This window comes from Calonectris borealis, chromosome 2 (genome assembly GCF_964195595.1).
Source record: "Calonectris borealis chromosome 2, bCalBor7.hap1.2, whole genome shotgun sequence".
NCBI lineage: Eukaryota > Metazoa > Chordata > Aves > Procellariiformes > Procellariidae > Calonectris > Calonectris borealis.
Genome location: NC_134313.1, coordinates 74,009,307 through 74,034,243, shown reverse-complemented (window position 1 = coordinate 74,034,243; position 24,937 = coordinate 74,009,307). Strand labels below are relative to the sequence as shown.

The window sequence follows — 24,937 nt, the reverse complement described above, 5'->3', positions numbered from 1 at the left end:
CATCACAAGGTAGAAATAAATCTGAAGACAGCTTAAAATCAAATCATAAAATTACTACTTTGATAAATTTATTTTAAAAATATTTTATGGTAATGAGATGCATAATTTTTATAATGTCTGCAGACAACTACACAAGTTGTGATTTTGGGTAGGAATGCATCAGTTAGTCAAGCAATTACGGAAAATAAATCAAACAATGCTAGACAATCTATTAAATTTTGTACTGGCTTGGGGAACTGATTGCTTGTTAGTTACAGATAGTAAAGAGTAGTTTTGAGACATGCCTTTAAACATAGAATACCAACTACAGCCAAATTAGTTTATGTAGGGATGCAGACACATCAATCTGAATAGGGCAGCAACTTCATGAGACATTAAGGACATAAAGGCATGGCACAGCATAGCACATGGAGGCATCCTGAACACAATGCACAGTAGTTTCATAACAAATATTTCATTCAGAAGGAATACAGTAAGAATGTATTAGCCAAAGTGATTCAAACATATAAAAGAAGCAAGATTACAAACAAAAAGCCGTACCTTCTTTCAGACTGACTAATATAACTGGAAAAATGGCAAAAGCTCTGACACAAAAGCCCTTCTCCAGGTTCAAAGCTGTAAGTGAAGACTTCAAAACTAGCAAGTTACTCTTGGTTTAATGAATATCTTAATCAATTAGACCGAATTAAAACAAAAAAACCCGCAAAAACTCAAAACCAAAAAAACCACCCCAGTAGTTGGCATTTGCAGAGCAAAGGAGCGTGAGCCATGTGATTGCCTTCTCTTTGGAACTGAGTGAAACATATAGAAGATAATTTATTAAGCATAAACTTGGGAGGGAATAAGTGCTGGGGGAAGTGACAGGGAATTACACCACATAGTAAAAACCGAACTATCTATTTAGCCCATGCTTCTTACAATTTAATGGGAATTATGAATTTTAAGGCTCATCTTTTGAACAGATTTTATTAGTCTCTCTTGAGAATTCAAGTGAGGTTAGAAGTGAAGAGGACATTCTGCTGAAAATGTTCTCCCGCTGGTATCTGCCCCTTTCCTTGTTCTATGGATTAAGAATTCATTCTGGGGGTGCAGCAGCAGTATAAGTTTATGCAGCTGCCAGGTAACTTTATTAGATGTACATTACAGTACGAGGACTGTAAACACAGACGACAGTGATTTTTGAGGGAACAGTTTGTAGTTAAAGCAGAGTCCTTTCAGTTGGTATTCAGTAAAAGTAGTACTGCCATTGCTAATAACAGGCCATGAGTTGTATGCTAACTGTGCAAGGCTCCAGTCCCAGATGTTTAAGTCTGTTACTAGAACTTGGCGTGTGAACAGGAGGTTGGTGCCACAGGTCTCCTGTTATGTGGAGTGTAAGAACAGCAGCAAAGGCCTTGAAAATAGGGACACAGGTTGAAAACAAAGGCCCCTGAAACACAAGCAGTTTACTGAGGAAGAAGGCATTGAAGACGCACAACCTTAAGAGCTAGGAAAAGACTGCTTTTGCTTTAAGAAAATGCGGTAGCAACTAAGGAAGGGGGAAAAAAAACCCAAACAGGCAAGCAACAGGATAAGGCACCTGCCATGACCTGGAAAAGTAATGCCTCTCCAAGTATCACACAGCATATAGTCCAGGGCAGAGGTCAAGGGGTGGGAATTGTCCAGAAACAAAAACACCTTATAAAAAGACAAGCTCCTTAATTTGAGGGAAGAAGATGTCCATTTCAGTTCCAGCTTTCCTTATTTAAGAGCTCTTGAGCCTGCCCACTTTGACTTCTGTGACTCAGACCATCAAGTATAGTGGCTATTGGTGCCAACTACACAGTGTCACCACGATGGTATTCTATCCTCACAGCTCATGTAGGATATGACTGTTAAGGACTGACCACTTTGAATACATAACGATAACAATTACTAGATTGTAAAACACACCATTAGCATGAGGTGTGTTGTTAATGAAAGTTGGTCTAGCAAAGTTTTGTTTTAAAGATTAAAACTAGCCTGATTTAACAGTCTTCTAAATACTAATCACAGCAATCATTAATTCCCTCCCTCACACACGGTCACTTGCAATACATCAGCTGAGCTGATGTTGGTGAGCGGTTCACAAGGAGAGGGGCTTGGTCCATCTGCTACAATACAGCGTACATCTGGTGGGGGCTGGGAAAGCTTCCTTCAAAATAATATGTTCCTCCAGTATAGGTTGTATTTGTTTAACACTTTCCCTAGAAGCTTTAGCCTAAGGAGTTGATAACCAGGAGTATACAACTGCAGTTAGTTTGAATGCAGTTATCAGGTGGTTCAATCAATATCGGCAATGGTTCTCTTCGAAGAACATCCTTGTTATGTAGTCATTGATCAGAACTGTTGAACTAGTTATCACTAGCTTTAGAGTAAGTGCAGACCGTGCCTTTCGTTCAGCATGTCTTATGAAAGCAAGTGCATCTTTTAGGATTAATCTCCAGCTATAGAGTAAGTTCCTCTTTATGCATATGTATCATTGAAATTTCAAGACACATGCTTCTCATCGCTAGGATGAGAAGACAGACATAGCAGACATTAATCATTACTAAATACAGTATCAGAAAGTACTCAAATACTTCACTAACAGTCATAAAATCAAAATACATGTACCTGCACCTAGGAGTTCATAATCCTGTTTGATTCCCAGAGCGTACTGCAGCTGAGTTAATGAGCTCAGTTACTACGCATAAACAATTTCTAACACCTTGCCAGCTGAGACCAGTTCTCCAAAACACAACTGTGTGAATATTTACACAATAATGATTCTTTTCATATTACTGTTATTAAATAATTGAAAAACACACCTTTTTCCCCAAAATACTGCTTTGTAAGTAGCCTTAAGAGAATTGTGTTTAAAAGAGCTATGAAGCTGTACACAATTCAAGACTCCCTTTGCATCACACCGTGATGTGTCACCATCAGCATCAGTTGCTGTGCCCTTCCAATCTGTAACAGGCAAGAAATCAAAATTGCGCTTAATGTTCTTAGCCATCTAAGGTGTCCTATTGGCTACTTAAACTGGCCAATACCTGAAAGGAAGGTTTAAAAGGCACTTGACCAAAAGAAGTAACTTGCTGAGATCTTCAAGTCAACAAACGTCCAGATAAATTCATGTACCTAATTTGATTATAGAGATCATTAACAGGTTTATAAAGAGAATAAAACTGGACACAAAGAGGTATTAGGAAAAAAGCTTGTCCTTCTCTATACTTTTAATTTTTTTTCTGTTCAGAAAACTGTATCATCCTGACAACTCAAAAATGACAGCAACAGAACAAGTCAATAAACCTTTACAGTAAAAGACAAGCAATAGACTTTGTGAAGAATAATAGAGTATGCACAAGATCAAAGGCTTCCTGCTCCAATTAAAAGCTGATTTACAAATAAATGTTTACCCGTAAAGTTCTGGGCTCACCCTTCAGGGCTGAACAGCTTATTTTTGAAAAAACATCTTTGCTTGATCTTTACGTGAAACAAAGACAAAACAGCAACAGAAAAAGGACTATCCTCCAGCATCATGTCTTTGACTTTCTGATTGTAAAGAAATCAACTTCTCTATAAATATGCATCAGGTTGACTTTCACCTACCTTGGAAAAAACCAACACCCATTATGAACAAGAGAACACGAAACCTCTGAATGCTTACCTTACTAGAAAAAAAAAATGCATGGTAGTTGAATTATTACTGAAGAATGGACTGTATTAGCTATAAATTTAGGAGATTACTTGAAGAAATTCTCAGGGCCAGAGAAAACATTAGGGTATGTAGAAACTCAGTGAACCATTTGAGAAACTGACTTGATTTGGAATACACAGATCACTCATGCTAAAGGCACAGATAGAGGAACTTAACTGAGCTGAAGCTTGCTGTGTACGTCTTAATGGAAGGTCTTCTGTCTTCCTGTCTGGGAAATCACTAAATAACATACTGGCTACTGGTGGAATGATGAATATCCTTGTGCACGAAGCAAAAAGATCAATTTAAGGAGACATTAGCAATGTCTCATATACCATCAAGGGAGTTCTGAGTGATCATTCACAGATTTACCCAGCAGCAATTTACTTTTTCAAAGTTTCAAGCTTCCAAGAAATGGAGGAAAAGGGTATGAATGGAAAAGCAGGTGAGTAGGAAAGGAATGAGGCTTTTTTATTTTTCAGAAATGAAATCTTAATAGTCCATCTATGTATTGCATATTTCATTCACCTGAAAAACTACCAAAATTCGAGGCGTAAGTAAGGATCCACTCTAGTTCTTTCCCCAAACTAAGAATAAGATGAAATAAACTCCACTTCAGAAACACATAACTGGATAAACTGGTTTATTACACTACTGCTTCTAAAGAATACTGGAAAAATCCAAAGCTGAAAGACAGCAGTGCTGCTAACACCAAAACTTTTAGAAAAAAGCAAACCGATGATTTGGAAAAGCTTATCTTCGTATTAAATCTTCAAGGCAATTTACATGTTTATATAGTGAATTACTTTAAAATAATTAAGGTCTGTCTACATCAAACTAGATTAAGTATAAGTGCTATAATGAACAGCACATTTTGAGGGGCGTACAGAAGTCTTCTGTGCTTTATCTGATACTCATAGTTAAAGTACTGAATCGATGCATATTGTTACAGATCAAATGAATGCCAGTAATTTCTCAGCACAGCTACACCAGTGATTTAATTACATGCTTTCAACTCTAATATGAAAGTTTCTTCCACTACGGGAAAAGCCTGAAGTGAAACATTTGTGTCATGGTTTAACTCCAGCCAGCAAATAAACCCCACACAGCCGCTCTCTCACCAGCCCCCCACGCCCCAGTGGAATGGGGGAGAGAGTTGGGAGGGCACAAGTAGGAAAACTCGCGGGTTGAGATAAAAACAGTTTAATAATTGAAATAAAACAAAGTAGAACAGTAATAATAACAATGATAACAACAACAACAGAATATACAAAGCAGGCAATGCACAACGCAACTGCTCACCGACCGCTGACCGTGTGTCACAAATGGGGGCGAGCCCCCCCATTTTATACTGAGCATGATGTCACATGGTATAGAATAGCCCATTGGCCAGCTGGGTCAACCACCCCAGCTATGCTCCCCCCTGTCCCCCACAGCTTCCCCTGCACTGGGCAGGGCATGGGAGGCCGAAAAAGTGCAAGCACCACCCAGCAACAACCAAAACATCAATGGGCCATCAATGCTCCTCTCATACCAAATCCAAAATACAGCACAACCCCCAAGCTACTGGGAAGAAAGTTAACTGTCCCAGCCGGAACCAGGACAGTATCCACCCCTTATTCTATACCATCTACGTCATGCCCGTGTCTCACATTTTCCAATATATTCCAATTAATCATCACCACTTTTCCTGCCTTTTGATATATACACACACATACAGACACCATTCCCTTAGTCTATGGGCCACCCCTCTAAAATGTCCGTTGAGTTCATTTAGTCCATGACTTCGGGTTCCATCTGTCATAACAGTCTTTCAGAGCAGGAAAGATGGTGTGTGGTGTTGGATTGTTGCATGCTGAGGCCAGTTCTGGTTCCATTATCAACTCCGCTCGTCCAGTTCTCTCATTGTTGCACTTTGCTCCGTTTCATCAGAGTTCATTCTTCATTAATCTGGGTGATTCCTACTGCAATACCGTTGATATGACATAGAGTAACCATAGAAGTGATGACATACAGTATTATATAGTAATTAACATCACACAATCCAGTTCATTGGCTATTTCAACCCAAAATCAAAGCCCCTTGAGGTACACACTGGACTTCCCCATCCTTTCCCATCACCCACCAAGTGCACCCAGGTCCTTGAGCAAAAGCAATCCCACGAATGGGTTTTCCCTTGCCAGAGGCAGGAGTAACCCAGACTGTCTTCCCCAGCATATTTCTTATGTGCATGACAGGGACTTTATCCCCCTCCACAGTACGTAAGGGTTTGGATTGGGCAGGGCCAGCTCGAGTGACAGATCCCGTAGTGTTGACTAACCAGGTGGCCTTTGCTAAATGTGTGTCCCAATGCTTGAATGTCCCACCACCCATTGCCCTCAGCGTAGTCTTTAGCAGCCCGTTGTATCATTTGATTTTCCCAGAGGCTGGTGCATGGTAGGGGATGTGATACCCACTCAATGCCATGCTCTTTGGCCCAGGTGTCTATAAGGGTGTTTCGGAAATGAGTCCCATTGTCTGACTCAATTCTTTCTGGGGTGCCATGTCGCCATAGGACTTGCTTTTCAAGGCCCAGGATGGTGTTTCGGGCAGTGGCATGGGGCACAGGATATGTTTCCAGCCATCCGGTGGTTACTTCCACGATGGTGAGCACATAGCGCTTGCTGTGGCGGGTTTGTGGGAGTGTGATATAATCAATCTGCCAGGCCTCCCCATATTTGTATCATTTCAGCCATTGTCCCCCATACCAAAGAGGCTTTACTCGCTTGGCTTGTTTGATTGCAGTGCATGTTTCACATTCATGGATAACCTGTGCAATAGTGTCCATGGTCAAGTCCACCCCTCCATCACAAGCCCACCTATATGTTGCGTCTCTTCCTTGATGACCTGAAGTGTCATGGGCCCACCGAGCTATAAACAGTTCCCCCTTATGTTGCCAGTCCAGATCCACCTGTGCCATTTCGATCTTAGCAGCCTGGTCCACCTCCTGGTTGTTTTGATGTTCTTCAGTGCCCGACTCTTGGGTACGTCAGCAACTACGCGATGTACTCTTACAATCAGGTTCTCTACCTGGGCAGCAGTATCTTGCCACAATGCGGCAGCCCAGATGGGTTTACCTCTGCGCTGCCAGTTGTTCTGCTTCCACTGCTGCAGCTACCCCCACAGGGCATTTGCCACCATCCATGAGTCAGTATAGAGATAGAGCACTGGCCAGTTTTCTCGTTCAGTGATATTCAAAGCCAGCTGGATGGCTTTCACCTCTGCAAACTGACTCGATTCACCTTCTCCTTTAGCAGTTTCTGCAACTTGGCGTATAGGACTCCATACAGCAGCTTTCCACCTCCGACGCTTTCCCACAAGGCAACAGGACCCATCAGTGAACAGGGCATATTGCTTCTCGTTTTCTGGTAGTTTGTTATACGGTGGGGCCTCTTCAGAATGCGTCACCTCCTCTTCTGGGGATATTCCAAAATCTTTGCCTTCTGGCCAGTTCGCAATCACTTCCAAGATTCCTGGGCGACTGGGGTTTCCTATTCGGGCCCGTTGTGTGATCAGTGCGACCCACTTACTCCACGTAGCTTCGGCTGCATGATGTGTAGAGGGGACGCTCCCTTTGAACATCCAGCCCAGCACCGGCAGTCGGGGTGCCAGGAGGAGCTGTGCGTCAGTGCCAACCACTTCCGAAGCAGCTTGAACCCCTTCATATGCTGCCAATATCTCCTTCTCAGCTGGAGTGTAGCGGGCCTCGGATCCTCTGTATCCCTGACTCCAGAACCCTAAGGGTCGACCTTGAGTCTCCCCTGGTGCTTTCTGCCAGAGGCTCCAGGTAGGGCCGTTCTCCCCAGCTGCGGTGTAGAGCACATTTTTTACATCTTGTCCTGCCCGGACCGGCCCACGGGCTACTGCCTGAACTATCTCCTGTTTAATTTGTTCAAAGGTTTGTCGTTGCTCAGGGCCCCATTTGAAATTGTTCTTTTTCCCGGTCACTTGATAGAGAGGGCTTACAATCTGACTGTAATTTGGAATATGCATTCTCCAAAAGCCCACAACGCCTAACAAAGCTTTTGTTTCCTTTTTGCTAGTTGGTGGGGACATGGCTGTTATTTTGTTGATCACATCCGTTGGGATTTGATGACGATCTTGCCATTTTATTCCTAAAAACTGGATCTCCTGTGCAGGTCCCTTGACCTTATTTTGTTTTATGGCAAAGCCGGCCTTTAGAAGGATTTGGACTATTCTCTCCCCTTTCTCAAAAACTTCTGCTGTGTTGCCCCACACGATGATGTCATCAATGTACTGCAGGTGTTCTGGAGCCTCACCCTGTTCCAGTGCGGTGTGGATCAGTCCATGGCAAATGGCAGGGCTGTGTTTCCACCCCTGGCGCAGTCAGTTCCAGGTGCACTGGACGCCCCTCCAAATGAAAGCAAACTGTGGCCTGCACTTTGCTGCCAAAGGGATTGAGAAGAACGCATTAGCGATATCAGTTGCGGCGTACCACCTGGCTGCCTTTGACTCCAGTTCGTATTGAAGTTCTAGCACGTCTGGCACGGCAGCACTCAGTGGCAGCGTGACTTCATTCAGGCCACGGTAGTCTACTGTTAGTCTCCACTCTCCATTGGACTTTCGCACTGGCCATATGGGACTGTTGAAGGGTGAGTGAGTCTTGCTTGTGGATGGGGATCAGGGAGTCTCGGTTGGTGCGATATTGCCACCGGTGCACCCTTGTGGTGGCAATTGGTACCTGTTGTTCTTTGACCTTCAGCAACCCCACAACAGAAGGATCCTCCGAGAGACTGGGCAAGGTGGACAGCTGTTTAATTTCCTCCGTCTCCAGGGCAGCTGTACCAAAAGCCCATCAGTACCCTTTTGGGTCCTTGAAATACCCTCTCCTGAGATAGTCTATGCCAAGGATGTACGGAGCCTCCGGGCCAGTCACAATGGGGTGCTTCTGCCACTCATTCCCGATTAGGCTCACTTCAGCCTCCAATACAGTTAACTCTTGGGATCCCCCTGTCACTCCAGAAATACAAATGGGTTCTGCCCCTTTATAGCTTGATGGCATCAGGGTACACTGTGCACCAGTGTCTACGAGAGCCTTATACTCCTGTGGATCTGATGTGCCAGGCCATCGAATCCACACAGTCCAGTAAACCCGGTTGTCCCTTTCCTCCACCTGGCTGGAGGCAGGGCCCCTCTAGTCCTGGTCATCGTATTCACTACCCACTTCTTGTAAGTATGAATCAGAAGTCCCTTCATTAAGGTTGGAAGTGGAACTAGCCCTTCTACTCTGTCTGGGGAACTGCTCACTGGAGACTGGAGCAGCAGTTTTCCTGGAAGAATCCCCTTTTGTGGTTGTTTTTCCTTGCAACTCACGTACTTGTGCCTCTAGGGTCGAGATCAATTTTCCATCCCACTTCCTCATGTCCTCTTTGTGGTCATGCAGGTAAAACCACAGGGTGCCCCGCAGTGTGTACCCACGATATCTCCTCTCTTGAGCAGACGCTTGCTCCTAATGGCTGAGATACTGGCCCGTGAAGGTGGGGAGCAGGACATATCCTCTTTGAGTTGCTGGACCTCCTGAGACAGTTTCTCCACAGCAGAGACACAGGCCCGTAGGAAGGAGAAGAGACTTTCTTTGTATTGCCAGAGTTGTCCAGCCAATTCATCCACTGTTTGTTCCTCTCCTTCTTTCCAGGTCATTACTGCCAATGAGTTTGCATGTGACGCTGGTGCGCTCCATACAAACTTCGGCCACATGGGTCGGGTGCATTTGACTTCATCTGGATCTCTGGGTAACTGCTCGTTGTTCAGGTCATCATAAATCACTTCCAGCATGGCTAATTCCCTCAGGTACTGGATACCTCTCTCCATGGTGGTCCACTCGCCTGGGTGGCATATAACATCTTCCTTGAAGGGATACCTTTCCTTCACACCTTATAGGAGTCACCTCCAGAGGCTGAGGACTTGTGCCCCTTGTCCAATCACTTTGTCAATGCCCCCTTCCCTAGAAAGGGATCCCAGCTGCTTGGCTTCTGTACACTCTAATTCCAGGCTACTGGCCCCGTTATCCCAGCATCGAAGCAGCTGGGTGACAATGTGCTCGCCTGGACAACGACTGAAGTCTTTTTGCATATCTCGTGGCTCACCCAGGGATAGGGATCGGGTGGTCACCATCTCATTTACGGGTTCTGCCTCCTCCTCCTCCTGTTCTCGTGATGGCCCTGGTTCATTTTCATCCCTTACTAAACGAGCTGATTTTCTTGTGCATTTTCTTTTTTGTATGGGGCGACTGATACCGGCATGGGTTGGTTCTCTGTCGCAGGGGGCGGAGCAGCTGCCGTGCCTGCCCTGGGGGGTGAGGGAGCCGCTGTGCTTGCCGTGGGGGGTGGGGTAGCCGCAGGGCCTGTTGCTTTGTCATCAGCTGCAGAGACCTTTCCTTCCCCTTGGGGGTTCTGAGTGGTGTTAAACAGGGCTCCGTAGGCGTGGGCCAGGCCCCAGCACATTGTAGTGATTTGCGTCTCCCTAGAATGGCCAGGGTGACAGCACACTTTTTCCAAATATTCTACTAATTTTTCAGGGTTCTGCACTTGTTCAGGGGTAAAGTTCCGGAACACTGGGGGTGCCCATCGTCCTAGGCATTTGCCCATGATATCCCACTCGCCCTGCCACTCCTAACTATCCAGCCTTGGGGCAGATCTCTGGATGACATTCTTAAATTGCTTACTAACCTTGGATGAAACCACAACAATATTCCCAAGGAGTACCAATAGGTGTATCTTAACTACCCAGGGATGTTCAAGGTACTGACAAGTTATCTTAACGAAGGAGATGACATCATAGAATCATAGAATTATTAAGTTGGAAAAGACCTCTAAGATCATCGAGTCCAACCATCAACCCAACACCACCATACCCACTACACTATGTCCCTAAGCACCTCATCTACATGTCTTTTAAATACCTCCAGGGATGGAGACTCAACCCCTTCCCTGGGCAGCCTGTTCCAAGGCCTGACCACTCTTTCAGCAAAGAAATTTCTCCTAATGTCCAATGTAAACCGCCCTTGGCGCAACTTGAGGCCATTTCCTCTCGTCCTATCGCCAGTTACTTGGCAGAAGAGACCAACACCCACCTCGCTACAGCCTCCTTTCAGGGAGTGGTAGAGCACGATGAGGTCTCCCCTCAGCCTCCTCTTCTCCAGGCTAAACGACCCCAGTTCCCTCAGCCGCTCCTCATAAGACTTGTGCTCCAGGCCCTTCACCAGCTTCGTTGCCCTTCTCTGGACACGCTCCAGCACCTCCATGTCCTTCTTGTAGTGAGGGGCCCAAAAGTGAACACAGTATTCGAGGTGCGGCCTCACCAGTGCCGAGTACAGGGGCACAATCACCTCCCTGCTCCTGCTGGCCACACTATTTCTGATACAGGCCAGGATGCCGTTGGCCTTCTTGGCCACCTGGGCACACATAGAGGAAGGTAGTGAGGGTGCCATTCTCTATTTCCTCCATAAAAAAATCTCTCAGAGGAAGAGGTATAACTGCTAATGGTCTCCATGAGGTGGTACCCGAAATAGAGTAATGGCTTCATTACAAATCCCAAATACTGCCCAATGCCAGCTTAACAAATCTCCCAGGCAAAACATCATTAATCACTGCAGAGCACAACAGACTACAAAACCCAACTCCAATCTTTAACAGGTACAGTAAAAACAAGAGCATGGTACAGATCAGATAAATTAACATATAATTTCCTTAATACATGCTAGTTAATCTGTTATTATCTCAACCCTTTGTGCCCCACGTTGGGCACCAAAAAGGACTGTCATGGTTTAACCCCAGCCAGTAAATAAACCCCACACATACCTTGCTCCCTCCCCGCCCGTGGGATGGGGGAGAGAATCGGGAGGGCACAAGTAAGAAAACTCACGGGTTGAGATAAAAACAGTTTAATAATTGAAATAAAACAAAGTAGAACAGTAATAACAATGATAACAACAACAATAGCAGAATATACAAAGCAGGCAACGCACAATGCAACTGCTCACCGACTGCGTGTCACGAACGGGGGCGAGCTCCCCCCCCAGCCCCCCGGTTTTTATACTGAGCATGATATCACATGGTATAGAATGTCCCATTGGCCAGCTGGGTCAACCACCTCGGCTAGGCTCCCCCCTGTCCCCCACAGCCTCCCCTGCACTGGGCAGGGCATGGGAGGCCGAAAAAGTGCAAGCACCACCCAGCAACAACCAAAGCATCAATGGGCCATCAATGCTCCTCTCACACCAAACCCAAAACACACCACACCCCCCAAGCTACTGGGAGGAAAGTTAACTCTGTTCCAGCCGGAACCAGGACAATTTGCATCTGCCTTCTTTTAACATTTTTCTTACAGCAAATGCTGTTTCTCTTCCTAAAGAGGATGAACACTTGCTATGATTTCCATCAATGGAAAAGAGCTTATCTGCTTGTGATTGCAATATGATACTGTCAAATAGCTGTATTTTTCAGAGAATAGAGAGTCGTCTGTACTATTCCAAAATATTTCAGAAAACCAAGCAGCTAGCAAGACAGTTATTCTATCGTAAATAGCCTCAAACTATGCGTAAGTATTTATTATGTGCAAGTACTATAATCTTAGTTTATTCTTTTCCAAAGGTGGAGGAAGTCTCACTATAGCTGCATATTCACACACACTTCTTTAAGTTATCTCATTGTCTTTAAATGGTTTGTGTTTTAAAAAAACTGTCAAAGCAGTTTTGGGACTGTACTGTGTCTTGCTATATTCTTAAGAATGGCAGGTTAGCATTGATTTCAAGTGTCCAAATGCAGAAACATCCTACAGTTTGAATTATAGCTAACCTATTTAACCCCCCCCACGATCCCCTACCATACACAACACACACAACCAAAAAAAAAGTCCCACAAAACAGCAAACAAAAAAGCTACAAAAAAAAAACCAAACCAAAACACAAACAAAATCCACCCAAAAGGAAAAAGAAACCCCAAAAAACAAGCCCCCTCAAAAGCACCCACGTAATTTTAAATATTGATCCTTCCCAATTCAGTATGCCACTCTAATAACTCATTATTCCTCTTCAAAATACCAAGAGAAAGATTTTCATTCTCTGATAAAAACACAAATCCCAAATACAGTAAGCTTCCACTGTATCCTAGGGTAGGTGAGCAACTTGCTTAGAAACACCAGACTTAAGTCAAAACTATTCTTATTTTCATCATCTTCAAGTTTTAATGACCTAAACAAGCAGAGAAATCAGATTTTCATCGATTTTAATTTGAAATATCAGTGTGAGTAACATTTATGCAATGCATTGTAGATGAGCAAGCCAGCAAAGAAAATGCTGCCCAGTAAGAATCTGAAATCAAGATTTAGAGCAATACACTATGCTGACTGGTTTACAGTCTGTCATTAAGGACATGAGTGTATGGTGTAAAAGGACAGGTGTTTTCTCACAGCTGATGAGTAATGAGTTCATGGAAATAAACAGGGAAGCAAGTCAACTGCTGGCACTTTTTCTCCTGAACTTCTAAACCAGATTTTAGAGTAAAGCAAAGCACACTAGCTAGATGAAAATTTAACATTAAATGTATTTCAGTCTTTACAGTATTTCCTGCATTATTCTAGCCTATTTAGATTACTGAAGTACACTTATCATGATTTCTGAGCACTATGCAGCAATATTGTAAATGACATGGCTAGCACCTATCGTGTAGTTTCTCCTCCTTTTCTCCCTCTTGCCTCAAAGGAAACTCCATATTGATTTTAAATGATGATGTGTTGTGCATTTTTATAACTCTGCCTCAAGCATGCATGGTCAACTTTAAGAAAGTATTAAGCAAATTTCACTATTAACTGAGAAAAGGTTTACTACAATAAAAAGTTTCTCTCAACTTTTTCTTGACTCACATCTTCTTCTATGATAGAAACTGTAACCATTTAAGCAGCAGTTGAGGGAGGGCAGAAAAAGCACACATGCCCATCAGCCCAAACCAAGAACTGCCTCGAGGTAAATACTAGCTTAAATTGTGTCCACAGAAACGTTATGTTGCAAGTTAGGTATAAATAATATTCTTCCAAAATGAATAAATAGTAACCTGAAGATACTTCTAGTTTATGACAGCAGCTCAAGTCAGAGATGAACTATATCAGGGATTGACTCTGTATATTAAGCATTTCAGACTTAATATCATTTTTAGAGATACGTAGTTGCTTCAGTTTGGATTGCTTTCAATGCTTTTTTTTTTCCTCCTCATTAGGTGGAAGGTCCAGTGCATTAATTCAGGAATTCACACAGTGTAAAATATTAATTTCATTCTCCCCAGAGCTTTCATAAAAGGAGAGAGAGATAAGCTGCTTTCAACCCAATGAATAATAATTTGAGGGAAAAAAAAGTAAGACTACAAAAGAAAAAAAAAATTTGTTTTCACAACCTCTTGGTCAATAGTTTCCTCAATTATAACCTAGACCAATTGGTCTCTTTTTAAAAAAGAAAAGCCACTAACCCCACACTTGCCATACATTTTATGGAAAAACAAGGCTGAAGCAAATTAATATTTAGCAAATACCACAATTTCTGGAAAACACAGATGAAGTAAGAGAAATTCCAAACTCATGACCTCCAAGAGTAGAATACATAATATGAAGCATTTAAAACCAGCTTGCAAGTGACAAAGGTAATCCTACAGTAATAGTCTCTCTCAGGAAGAAGTCTGGCAAGCTAGTATTAATGAAGATGCTGAAATCAGGAGGGCTTCTTCATCACAACGAATTCTGTCTGTAGTATGGTTATATCCTAAGTAGGGTTACAATAATTGCTCAGATAATTGTAAGTAACACCAACAGTGTTTCCATAACTTTCCATGTTCTTGAATTCCATAAGCTTAGTGGTAGTCCAAGGAGGAATTATTATCAGTTAAAAATAAGACCAATTTGGTAATATGGGCAAAAAATACATACCGAAAGAAATGTTTCAATGTTATCATGAACAAATGATGCAACATCTTGCCAGTCCAGAATATCACCAAGCCAGCTGTTTTGACGGTTTATGTGCCACTTGTGTCCTTTGTGTCTTCCAGAATGTGTTACATTCTTAAAAAGAGAGACAAACATGTAAAGAAACCAGATATTTGAGTAACTTGCAGAAATGAGAAAGCTAAGACTAATGTTTTCTGAACAAGGAACAGATCCAACATGCATCCAAATACTTAGAGCCGCTTTAACTGGCATCCTCAAAAATACCTGGAAGTACTCTGTTCACTGGAAAAATTAAAATCTGACAGAAAACCATAGTTAATTATCCCACATAATTAACAGTTCTGTATATTGTACTAATTCACCTCAGTTAAACGTTAGTTTTACTGCTTGACTGATACAGTGGTATCTATCTTGCTCTTTATGAAAGCACAGAAAAAAGAGGTAATGATTTCAGTTACTGCCTACATAATTTACTGTTTGCAACATACAACTTTTCCCAGTACAATCCACAAAGGAAAATACACGCAGAAGCCAAAACAACTAGTTTTCTCACAATTAGTGTCTACTTCTCCACTGGCTATGTTCAGTCATGCAAAAGCTAAAAGCTAAACTGGAAGCATGGGGGATTTCTTCTGACTACACAGCTTTGTAACTGCAACGCAAGATAACAGGAAATGGCCATAAGCGCAACTGCTAATTCCTTAAGTGGCTTCACCCTAATTATCTAGTTGCCTATTGTCCAAATGAATCACACCTGATTACCATCTAGCATGAGACTATTCGACTCAAGTCTGGGACTGTGACAAGTGTTTCAGAGAAGGATACCAAAATTCTACTGTAAGCAAGTCTACGCAAACCCGTTGACTACAACAGATCTCATCCTAATCTTTAACAGCAAGAGACTTCTCAAGTTCTCAACTCTGGTATTTATATAAGCATCTCACTACTTCTGTTAGAATTTTACAAAACCTTTTAACCTTACTAGCCTGCATTCAAAATAACAGTATCTTTTTTGGCATACATGGCAAGTAGTATTCCAAGTGAAGTCCCTGCACTGATATAAGAGCATTACATTTTCTGCTTATTACCAATTCTCCCTAGATGCATTGTTACACTTTATGATGCACAATTAGCAACGTTCTTTAACAATCCACAGCAACACAGAGATCTTTCTTCTGAGCTGGCAGTTTATTTAGAGCAGAAATGCATGAGTAGTCAAAAATCTCCCTCCAATAAGCCTTTTGTATTTGTAAACTGTATCAAGAACCTATTTTCTGTTCAACTAGTACTATTTTCAAAGACAGCTCTTGCCGTTAACGAGCAGAATTAGGTATCATTTGGAAATTTTGTAACACTGTTATTCATACACATTTCAAGTTCATTGTTATTCAGCAACTATACTGTTGTAGCACCTAGGGCCTCAGGTGTTGATAAAGAGGGATTCGAAGAAATTGTCAACTGGTTCCTCTTCAACAAATTCACTAGGTCTTAAAAACAAAACAAAACAAAACAAAACAAAACAAAACAAAACCCCACACCTGAACGGACTAGGAAGAGGAGATTCTTGTCCTTGAAAAAGACACATTGATTGCAGAGTTATGTCATCATCTTCCAAGCTGTTTATTATTCTGTTACTATTTTACTTCATTGGGTACATTGACTCAATGGTAACTGATTTATCACAACATCTCTAGAATCTTTAAATTATACACCATTTGCTACCTACTGGTCTTCTCAGAAAGTAGCAGTTAATGGTTGAACACATATTTCGTTGGCAATTCTTCCTCAATTCTACAGCTTTCATGGAAGAGTGTCACCTGAGTTCTTCAGTCACCTACAGACTAGAGCAACACTATGCAGGCCTCAAAATGAAGTGTAATTACTATGCTCATACAACTGACAGAGTGGGGAGCTTGAAAGCTGTACTGAGAGAGTTAGATATGGTACAGATGTCCTCTGCACTGCACTATCATCTAGTTTACCAGTTTTCAGATACACTGAAGGACCATGCAAGGCTACTGTAATATTACAGAAGGAAACAGCCAGGTGGAAAGCACTCAGATGAGACATTTATGTGGATATGGAATGCGACAGAAAGGGCAAGATTAGAAATAGACTCTGGAGGAGTTACCTGAAGCCCGCAGATAATCGGTTGCAGCCCAGCATACTGATGGTAACATGGGGTGTCTAGTATGCAAACAGCAGCCAGGGGAACAGACTTCAAGATTGTAGGCAGCGAGCATCAGTGCGTTCCTGAAGCTCTTTCTGCCATTTTGATTGCTAGGAAAGCTGTTTCTTACCCTACCAGAACAACATCTACAAGAGAGCCTCATAGTATTCCCTCAAATAACAGCTGCAGGAAAGATATCACATAACACATCGAACACACACAACCTGTGCTGCATGCTGCAGCATGAACGATACAGTGGTACGGACCCTGACACATCTGACACACAGGTTATATTAGTAAAAGCAACAGGTTTATCAATATAACTGTATCAAAAATAGGCGCTTTTCTTGGTCAAGCATTTAACACTGAATACTCCCAAGTGCTTAAGGCCAGCAAAATCTATTGTAGATACAGCTTTAATTTCTCCTCAGTGGTCCCTTATTCCTCAACAGCATCATGTTATCTCTCCACATGCTCTTCTACAGCATTATCTTGTCAGAAAAAGAAGCTGATTCTTTCCCCTTCTATTTTGACTATATACAGAAACTCTTACTTCTTTTAATACAGAGGTATTGGAACTTTAGAGGTACTTCAAAAATGACTGTATAAAGAAAACTGTTAATATACTATAATTGCAATTATTTAAATATACAGAAGTATTTCAGGGATATGACTTCTGGATTTTGGTATTTCCATTGCACCATGGCTAATGAATTGCTTTTTCCTTTGGAAGGCAAACAGCACTGGCTGCATGAAAATGATTTAACTCTCATGAACTTTTCAAGATTCAATGTGCAGAACCCATTATAGGAAGGCTAGTACAGTTGGCAAAAATGCATTGTAAGAAACTGAGTGAAAGGACAATTTCTTTCTCAAAATTTCAAATTAATGAAAGTTACACAAATCGTGCAGAATACCAGTTTCCTTTTCCTAACCCTTCAAAATCATGAAAATTCAACAGAAAGCTCTAAACTATGAAATACTAAATATAAAAAGTGAGCAAACCATAAATTAATTGGCATACACAAAAAGACACGTAACTGCTTAACTGAAGGACCCATAGCTCTGACTGTACTCCAACTGTGACTGTAGAATGATCTATGTTACACACTTGAAATTTTTACCAACTTTTTATCATTATGACCTTTACTCAGCATTCCAACTTTTTGCTAATCTCTTTCTCAGAAATGCATACTTAGAAAATTATCTCAAAGCACTAAGTGATAGTTTATATAAATACCATTTAAATAAGTTACCCACCTTCACAAACCAAGAGTGATAAAGCCTGTCCCAGAGCTCTAGCACTTGTTTTTCAATCACAGCGGTGTTATTCACTTTTTCTCCTAAAATCTTATGGAGCTAAAACATATAGAAATCTTTTATTATACAGGAAGAATGAAGCTGGCATCTACTGACAAACTCCAAGCTAGATGAATCACCTAAAGTTGTCAGTAAAGGCATGGCTCAAACGCAAATTATTAGAAAAGCTGAGTATCAGTATGGAATACACACTTCAGACAACATGGTTCACAACATGAAGCTTTTGTCTGTTAAAAAAACCAAACCAAAACCAAACCAAAAACCACACCCAACCAAAAAACCCCAAACAAACAAAAAAAACCACAAACCAAAACAAAAAAAATCCAAAATCCAAAAAAACCCCCAACATTCTGCTGCAGTAAGCTGAGCACTTTTTTCTGCACTGAAAAACCAATGCCTTCTCTAAAATGCTTAATCCAAAATCCTTGATCATCTTTAGAGTAAATTTCAAATAATTTGAGATGTGTGTTAGGTATCAAAATGTATAAATAAGAATCTTGGCAAATTCTCCTGAAGAAAGTTAACTTAAATAAATAAATTGTAATTTAAAAAAAAAAATCCATTCTACCACACCCAGCCAACACACAAACTGGAATACTGGGAGGGGGGGGAAGTCTACATTGTCTACAATTGGACAGCTAAAGCCAGATGAAAAAAACCACTCATTTTTATTTGATGCATTTTCACTGGCAATCTTATTAAAATAAGAGCTGAAAAATCTGTCAGCAAAACCAAATATTCCTCTAGGCAGAAAAGACTACTGAAATCACTCTCACCCTTCCTTCAATTCACAAACTAGAGAGTGGAAAGAATAGATCTGTCAACAAAACGGTTAACCACACGGAAAAGAATCACTGACAAAAATCTTTTTATTTCTTTTTACTTTTATGAAATACAAAAAATGAAAACATTAAAAAAGGTGGGGGAGCTCACTCTTACCTTATGTGTAATCCATTCTCGGCCATATTGGTATACATTATTAGCTGCTGAATTGAGTGCCTTCTGAATAACCTGGGCTTCTGGGAGCCAGCTAGTTTTTTTTTAAAGAAGGAAAACAAAGTTAACTGCTATGTATTTTATCCATTTCATTACACCCAAAACACATTACAAATTAACATTTTGAAACAACAACAAACAGTTAAGGTTAAATACACATAAACTTACTACAACTAGAGTATTTCCTTCTACATATCAAGGAACAAACTTTCTCATAAGCAAAGCACAATTAAATCTAGGGCACGTCACTGCATTTGGAATTCTCCAAGGTTCCTGAAACCTTAGTTAAATTGGTATCTCAACTTTTTCAAAAGAGATTTGCTCTTCAATCTGTATGCGTGCTATTCATGCTACATTCTTAGACATTTTCCTAGTGTTCTAGTTTTCTGAAAATACTACATGAAGCAGTCTCATCTAGCTGCAAAGACAACCTTCTGAATTACGAGCTGACTGTAAATTGTTAACGTATTTTCCCTGAAAAAGCGACCAGATGAAGCAATGGTTTGGGCACCAGTTATTTCTAAATCCCCACCAAACTATCTGCTCATGAATTTCTTCAGGGATTCATGTCACTTTCAAGCAATGGACCTACTGAGTTGCCAGCATTTCAACACTTGTGAATACAGGGCACACATTCTCTGCTTTGACTTTCTTTCTACATCTTGATTCAACGGCACATGTTGGAGCCCTTCCAAATCAAGAAAGCATTCAGGAAATAAAACTGCTGCATTTGTTCACCTGACTGAAGATCAACATGGAAGCTTTTCTGTCTGTATAACCCTTCAGAAATGTTCTGCATTGGAATTCCAAGACATTTCAGTCACTCACCTCTAAACATAATGTGAGCATCAAGCTCTGAAAGCTGGTGAAGCTTGATGGATTTGGCAAGAGGTAAAGTTACTCCTAATGAATTAAAAGATAGTGTTTTGGATGCTTCAAATTTGGATGCAAACGCTGGAAGTAAAAATTTTAGCTAAAATTCTGCTAATTATTCAACTAGTACTCCAGTATTTTCATTATGTGAATAAGCTTCTTACAGTCAAATTTCCATTTTCATTAGTCCTACTTATTTCCATCTTACAGCAAAATGGAAAGGCCAAACAACACAAGAGATGCCATGAAGGAATAAACAAACACACTTTTAAGTGCTTTCTGTTCTCTTGATTGTGATTACTTAAGTATTGCTAAAGCACATATTACTATAGTGTTTATTAACTCTATCTTAGTTCTGGTTTTGAAAATTTCTCTTGTTCTTATAACACAGCATGTACTTTCTTTCAATCCTGTTAAACCATCACCACTTTTGTTTAGAAAGTGCCCTTGAAAAAAATCAACCATTCTTGTTCAGGGGACAATTCTTTTCTCCTGGTAAGTGCCTGGACTCACCTTTACTCAATGTCTGTTTAGCTAAAGCAGAACGAAAGCAAACTGGAACATCCCCCCCTCAAAATCACACTCTTCAGTCTTACCTATTCCCCCTCTGCTGTTCATGCAATCACTTCTTTGCTCACCAGTGTGCCCTTGTTTTTCTCTATATGCGCTTCTCTCAAAATCTTCTCTCTCCTTTAATATTTGCCTCGGTGTTTGCTTTAATCATTACATAGAATGTATCTTACAAACTTGCCACTGCGTACACTACACACATCTACTCTTAATAGGAATAGCCCTTCCCAACTGATTCATACCAAACTCTCCCCATCCACCATTCTTTCCACCCTCAAACTCCTCTTCAGTTCACTCCAAAAACATTTTCTTCAACTCCTATTCCCTGAAAGGCATTCTGCAGCCAGCTCTCCACATTGAAAAAATAGTTCAGCTCACATCTTGCAACCTTCTACAGAGAGCATTCTTTGCCATTACTTTTCTTTCGCAGGTAAAAGAATTTTGACTTCTTTATTCTCTGCACTATGCACGTTTTTGTCCAAAACTGTAACTATGTAAGTTTATACAGCTGTCCTTCTCCACCAAAGTCCAACCAGTCCTCAAATGAGACACCACATTGACAGTCCTCCAGAGTAATGCATAAACACTACTGCTGCCTGAGAGTTTAGTTTTACATCTGCCTGCAACAGTCACCCCCATTTCTGTTCACCTAGGGGATTTTTTTAAAAACTATGCATAAGAGCACCTGGAATCTTGTTCATCCACCCTATACTATTCGCTTAACTTCAGCATTCTTACTTTGCCCATTCTGGGTGACTGGCTACTGTCTCATTGATCAAGCTGCTTGTGACTTGAATCATGTGAACACTCTCTTGATGTACCTAAATTAAATACAGAGAGGAGAAAAGTTATGTAATGCAAACTAGAACTCTTCAGAGAGGATTCTTTTTTTTTTTTCCTCTTTTTTTTTTTTTTTAGGGGGAGGTGGGGGGGAGGGCACAGGACGGGACAGGGAGGCGGGTGACCAATTTGTACATTTAAAGAATAATTCTTCCAATACAGACAACCCATTATGAAGAATGAAGTGCCATCAACCCAAAAAAGCAGTCAATACAATAATCATCAGTCTGTTCTGACTATTTTGGTCACACGCTGTGTGACTAGTAATAGCAAATGGAAATTTAAACCTTATCTCATCAGTGGAAAAAATTTAACAATACAGCAGCGCTCTCAAGGCAAGTACTAAAATATAAAGCACAGTTTCAGATATACCTTTTTAAGCCATGGATCAAAGAAGTGTAAAAATTAATGAATGCTCAGCTCTAACATGAAGTGCCTCACCAAATTAATTCTTTAGTAAGAATGGTAAAAGACACCTTTAATAAATACCTTAATGTTCCTTTTATAAATTTAAGGAAGGAATGTTTGCACAACTTTTAAAGCTTTTAATTTTAAGTACTCAACTTTATATAAGCCTACATTTTGGTAGAAGGAGATTGACATCAGAACCCATTGATTTTTGTTCCGTAACTGTATTCAAGCCAAACATTCAACCTCCATTGACTGTTTCAAGTATGAACATAGCTCCATTTGAAAAAAAAACAAGGGGGAGAAGAAAAAAAAAAGTACGAGTGGCCTTTTCTGGTGAGCAAAAAAAACCCCAACTACAAACCAAAAATCAATTCCAGAGAACATCTGAACATGAATCTCGGTACATTTAAACTCAAAACAGGATACCATGAGATTATTACAGGCAATTACACAAACAAATTCACAAATACACTTTAAGTGTTTTGCAAATATGTTTCTGATGCAAGGTAAATTAAAAAGAAAAAATTCTAAGTGGCTCTGCTGTTGACAAGAAAATTGTAACAGGATGCAAAACAAATCTGTTCCTGTAATATATAAGCTAGTAATTCTTTTACTAGAATACATTTTGTATTTCCAAATGTCTATATATTAATTTTGTCACATATATAAATAAACATATAAATACAAATAAATATAAATATATAGATTTTTTATAGATAAGAAGTCTTTGAATGGTAACAAGTTCAGCTACAGAGCATTTAGTTGCTAAATTTTTCAAAAAAATTCTTTAAGCTACACAATTTTGCATGAATATCAGTAACTTTCATTCAGCATTTAAAATGAGCTCTATGATTACGTTTCTTAGCGCACTGTACCTTTGCAGTAAGAAGCAGGGCTAGCAGGAGGGTTCCTATCACCAGCAAAAATATTATGAAAATGCTGATTATTTTATCTAGCATTTTCTCCAACCACACAATTATCTGTGCAGAAAAAAGAAAAAACAAATCATAGCATATAAATCAATCTTTAATGAAAGCAATGCTATATGGCAGTATTGTTATCTTTATTTACAATCATAGTGCAAAATGAGGCTCTAATCAAACAGCATTTATGCCCAAGCCTGGAGACGAACAATTAACAAGCGATGTTAGCAAGATTAAGGTCATGGTATGACATGTGATTTTGCAAACGACATTTACACATTACCACAAGACACAGCAAGCTCTCTGCAAAGCAAGCAATAATTCAACATTTACTTACTAGACCTAAAGAAGCTAGCATTCATGTCAGCTATGAACTTAGAAATTTGCTTTTGTTTCTTGTTCTTCAGCAACTTGAAAACTTACAGATACTATCTGCACAGGACTTGGAAGCTACTAAGGTATACTGTAAAGTACAACTATGACTTTCAAATTTGAATAGCTAATAGCCATCTAAACAACAAATGAGGTATTTCTACAAGTAACCAAATTTTTAAAGCTGCTCATCACCTTCTGAACTGAAATAGGGCTGGAGGTTTTCTACACTATTGAACATCAGACCAATTATTCAGCACTGACTATTTCTATCCACTTTCCATCTCAAAAGGATGTTCAGCATTAAATATGCATCAGTTAAACCTACTGATACAGGAAACAGACATGTATGTTGTTCTGTCGGTTTATGGAAAGGCCCATTCTATACATGTCCACAAACAAATAGTGATACCACTTAAGATTAGAGAAATTCTGATAACGTCATTCAAAACAATAAAACTGCTCAGCCACAGGACTATGCAGAGTGGTCCAGAATAGTGCAAGCTGAGCTTCATCTCATACACTAATTGACTGTTTACATAAAAAGCTGTGAAAGCCCACGCAAGTATGACTAAATATATTTTTCTAGCTTCTATGGTTCAAATACCAAGGCTACTTCTACCTTATCTGGCATTACTGCAGGAAAAAGCAGCAGCAGCAGGACAGCTGTAAAATTTGTGCTTTAAGAGAACTGAGGTCAAAGCCAATGTGCAGTAGATGAAAGTACTTCCAAGTGAGTACAAGTTATATATTCAGCGATGAGGCTGGTAACTTTTTAGTTAGAGATCTTATAAAACTACTAATGTGCTTGCTGATGGTTTACATTAGTTCTTTCTTCATTATTTACCCTATCCCTACACGTGAAATTAGCCCTGAAACAACTAACTTCTACAGACTGCTGTGTGATGATTGAATTGGTTAACACTGCAGTTATATCTCCTATTTGAAAAAAAAAGTAAGGAATTTTTTTGGTGCTCATCCTGTAGCATCTGAGCAGTTAAATGTACATTAAGCAATTATTTTAAACTTCAAGTTCTTTTACAACCAACTCCTTGTTTGATCTAAATTAACACAAGGATTATATTCAGCATTTTAGAACTGTTGTTCAAAATGATGAAGAAAACAGAAGAAAGCAAAATCCTTCTAAAAGAAACAAGGTGTGGAGCCAGCAATTTTTTGTAACAAAATCTGCACTATATTATGATCTGCAGAAAGGAATTCAGAGAATCTGAAGGAATCTGCAAAATCTTTTGTCTTAGATATTTTTAACATTTTTCAGCATTGCTGAAAAATTACAGCCATCAGAAATGCCTTGCCAGTGCTAGAGGGAGGTTACCTGCCTGCAGCAGTACTGCAGCTTTCAGAAAAACTCTGAGTAGCCTCTATATAGGGCTGTTACCTCTTTGGAAATAAGACTGAAGACAGGGTTTGCCGTGCCCTTCAAAGCCTCACATACATCTAAGGATTATGCAAGAGAAGCAAGAAATAAAAGTCCCTGTTTTAAAGGTCAGAAATCAAAAATATCACTGAAAAACACTGGGTGGCCAGGGGACAGAAATTTTATAGCATGGGCTTCAAAATGAAGCTATTAAAAATTAAAACTGCCCTTGTTATTTCTTAGTTAACAAAGTTCAAACTAATTGCTATTTACTTTCTAAGTTAGAGATAAAAGAAATCCGGTAGCTTGTCTTACACATAGCACCTTAATCAGACTCACTCAATCCAAGAAATTGGAGGTATTGTCAGAGATTTCCAAAAATCAGTGATTGTGTG

The 24,937-nt window shown here is 40.4% G+C and overlaps 1 protein-coding gene across 1 annotated transcript in view; it reads right to left on the bottom strand.

The window, feature by feature from the left end:
- Positions 1 to 24,937, bottom strand: part of TMEM245 (transmembrane protein 245) — a 139,945-nt gene that overhangs the window by 72,455 nt on the left and 42,553 nt on the right. The window contains exons 7-11 of the mRNA XM_075142350.1: positions 22,745 to 22,849; positions 21,357 to 21,439; positions 19,119 to 19,209; positions 18,120 to 18,218; positions 14,672 to 14,803 (exon numbers count right to left, since the gene is read on the bottom strand). Of these exons, the coding sequence (XP_074998451.1) occupies positions 14,672 to 14,803; positions 18,120 to 18,218; positions 19,119 to 19,209; positions 21,357 to 21,439; positions 22,745 to 22,849 (510 nt within the window). The remainder of the gene's footprint in view (positions 1 to 14,671; positions 14,804 to 18,119; positions 18,219 to 19,118; positions 19,210 to 21,356; positions 21,440 to 22,744; positions 22,850 to 24,937) is intronic.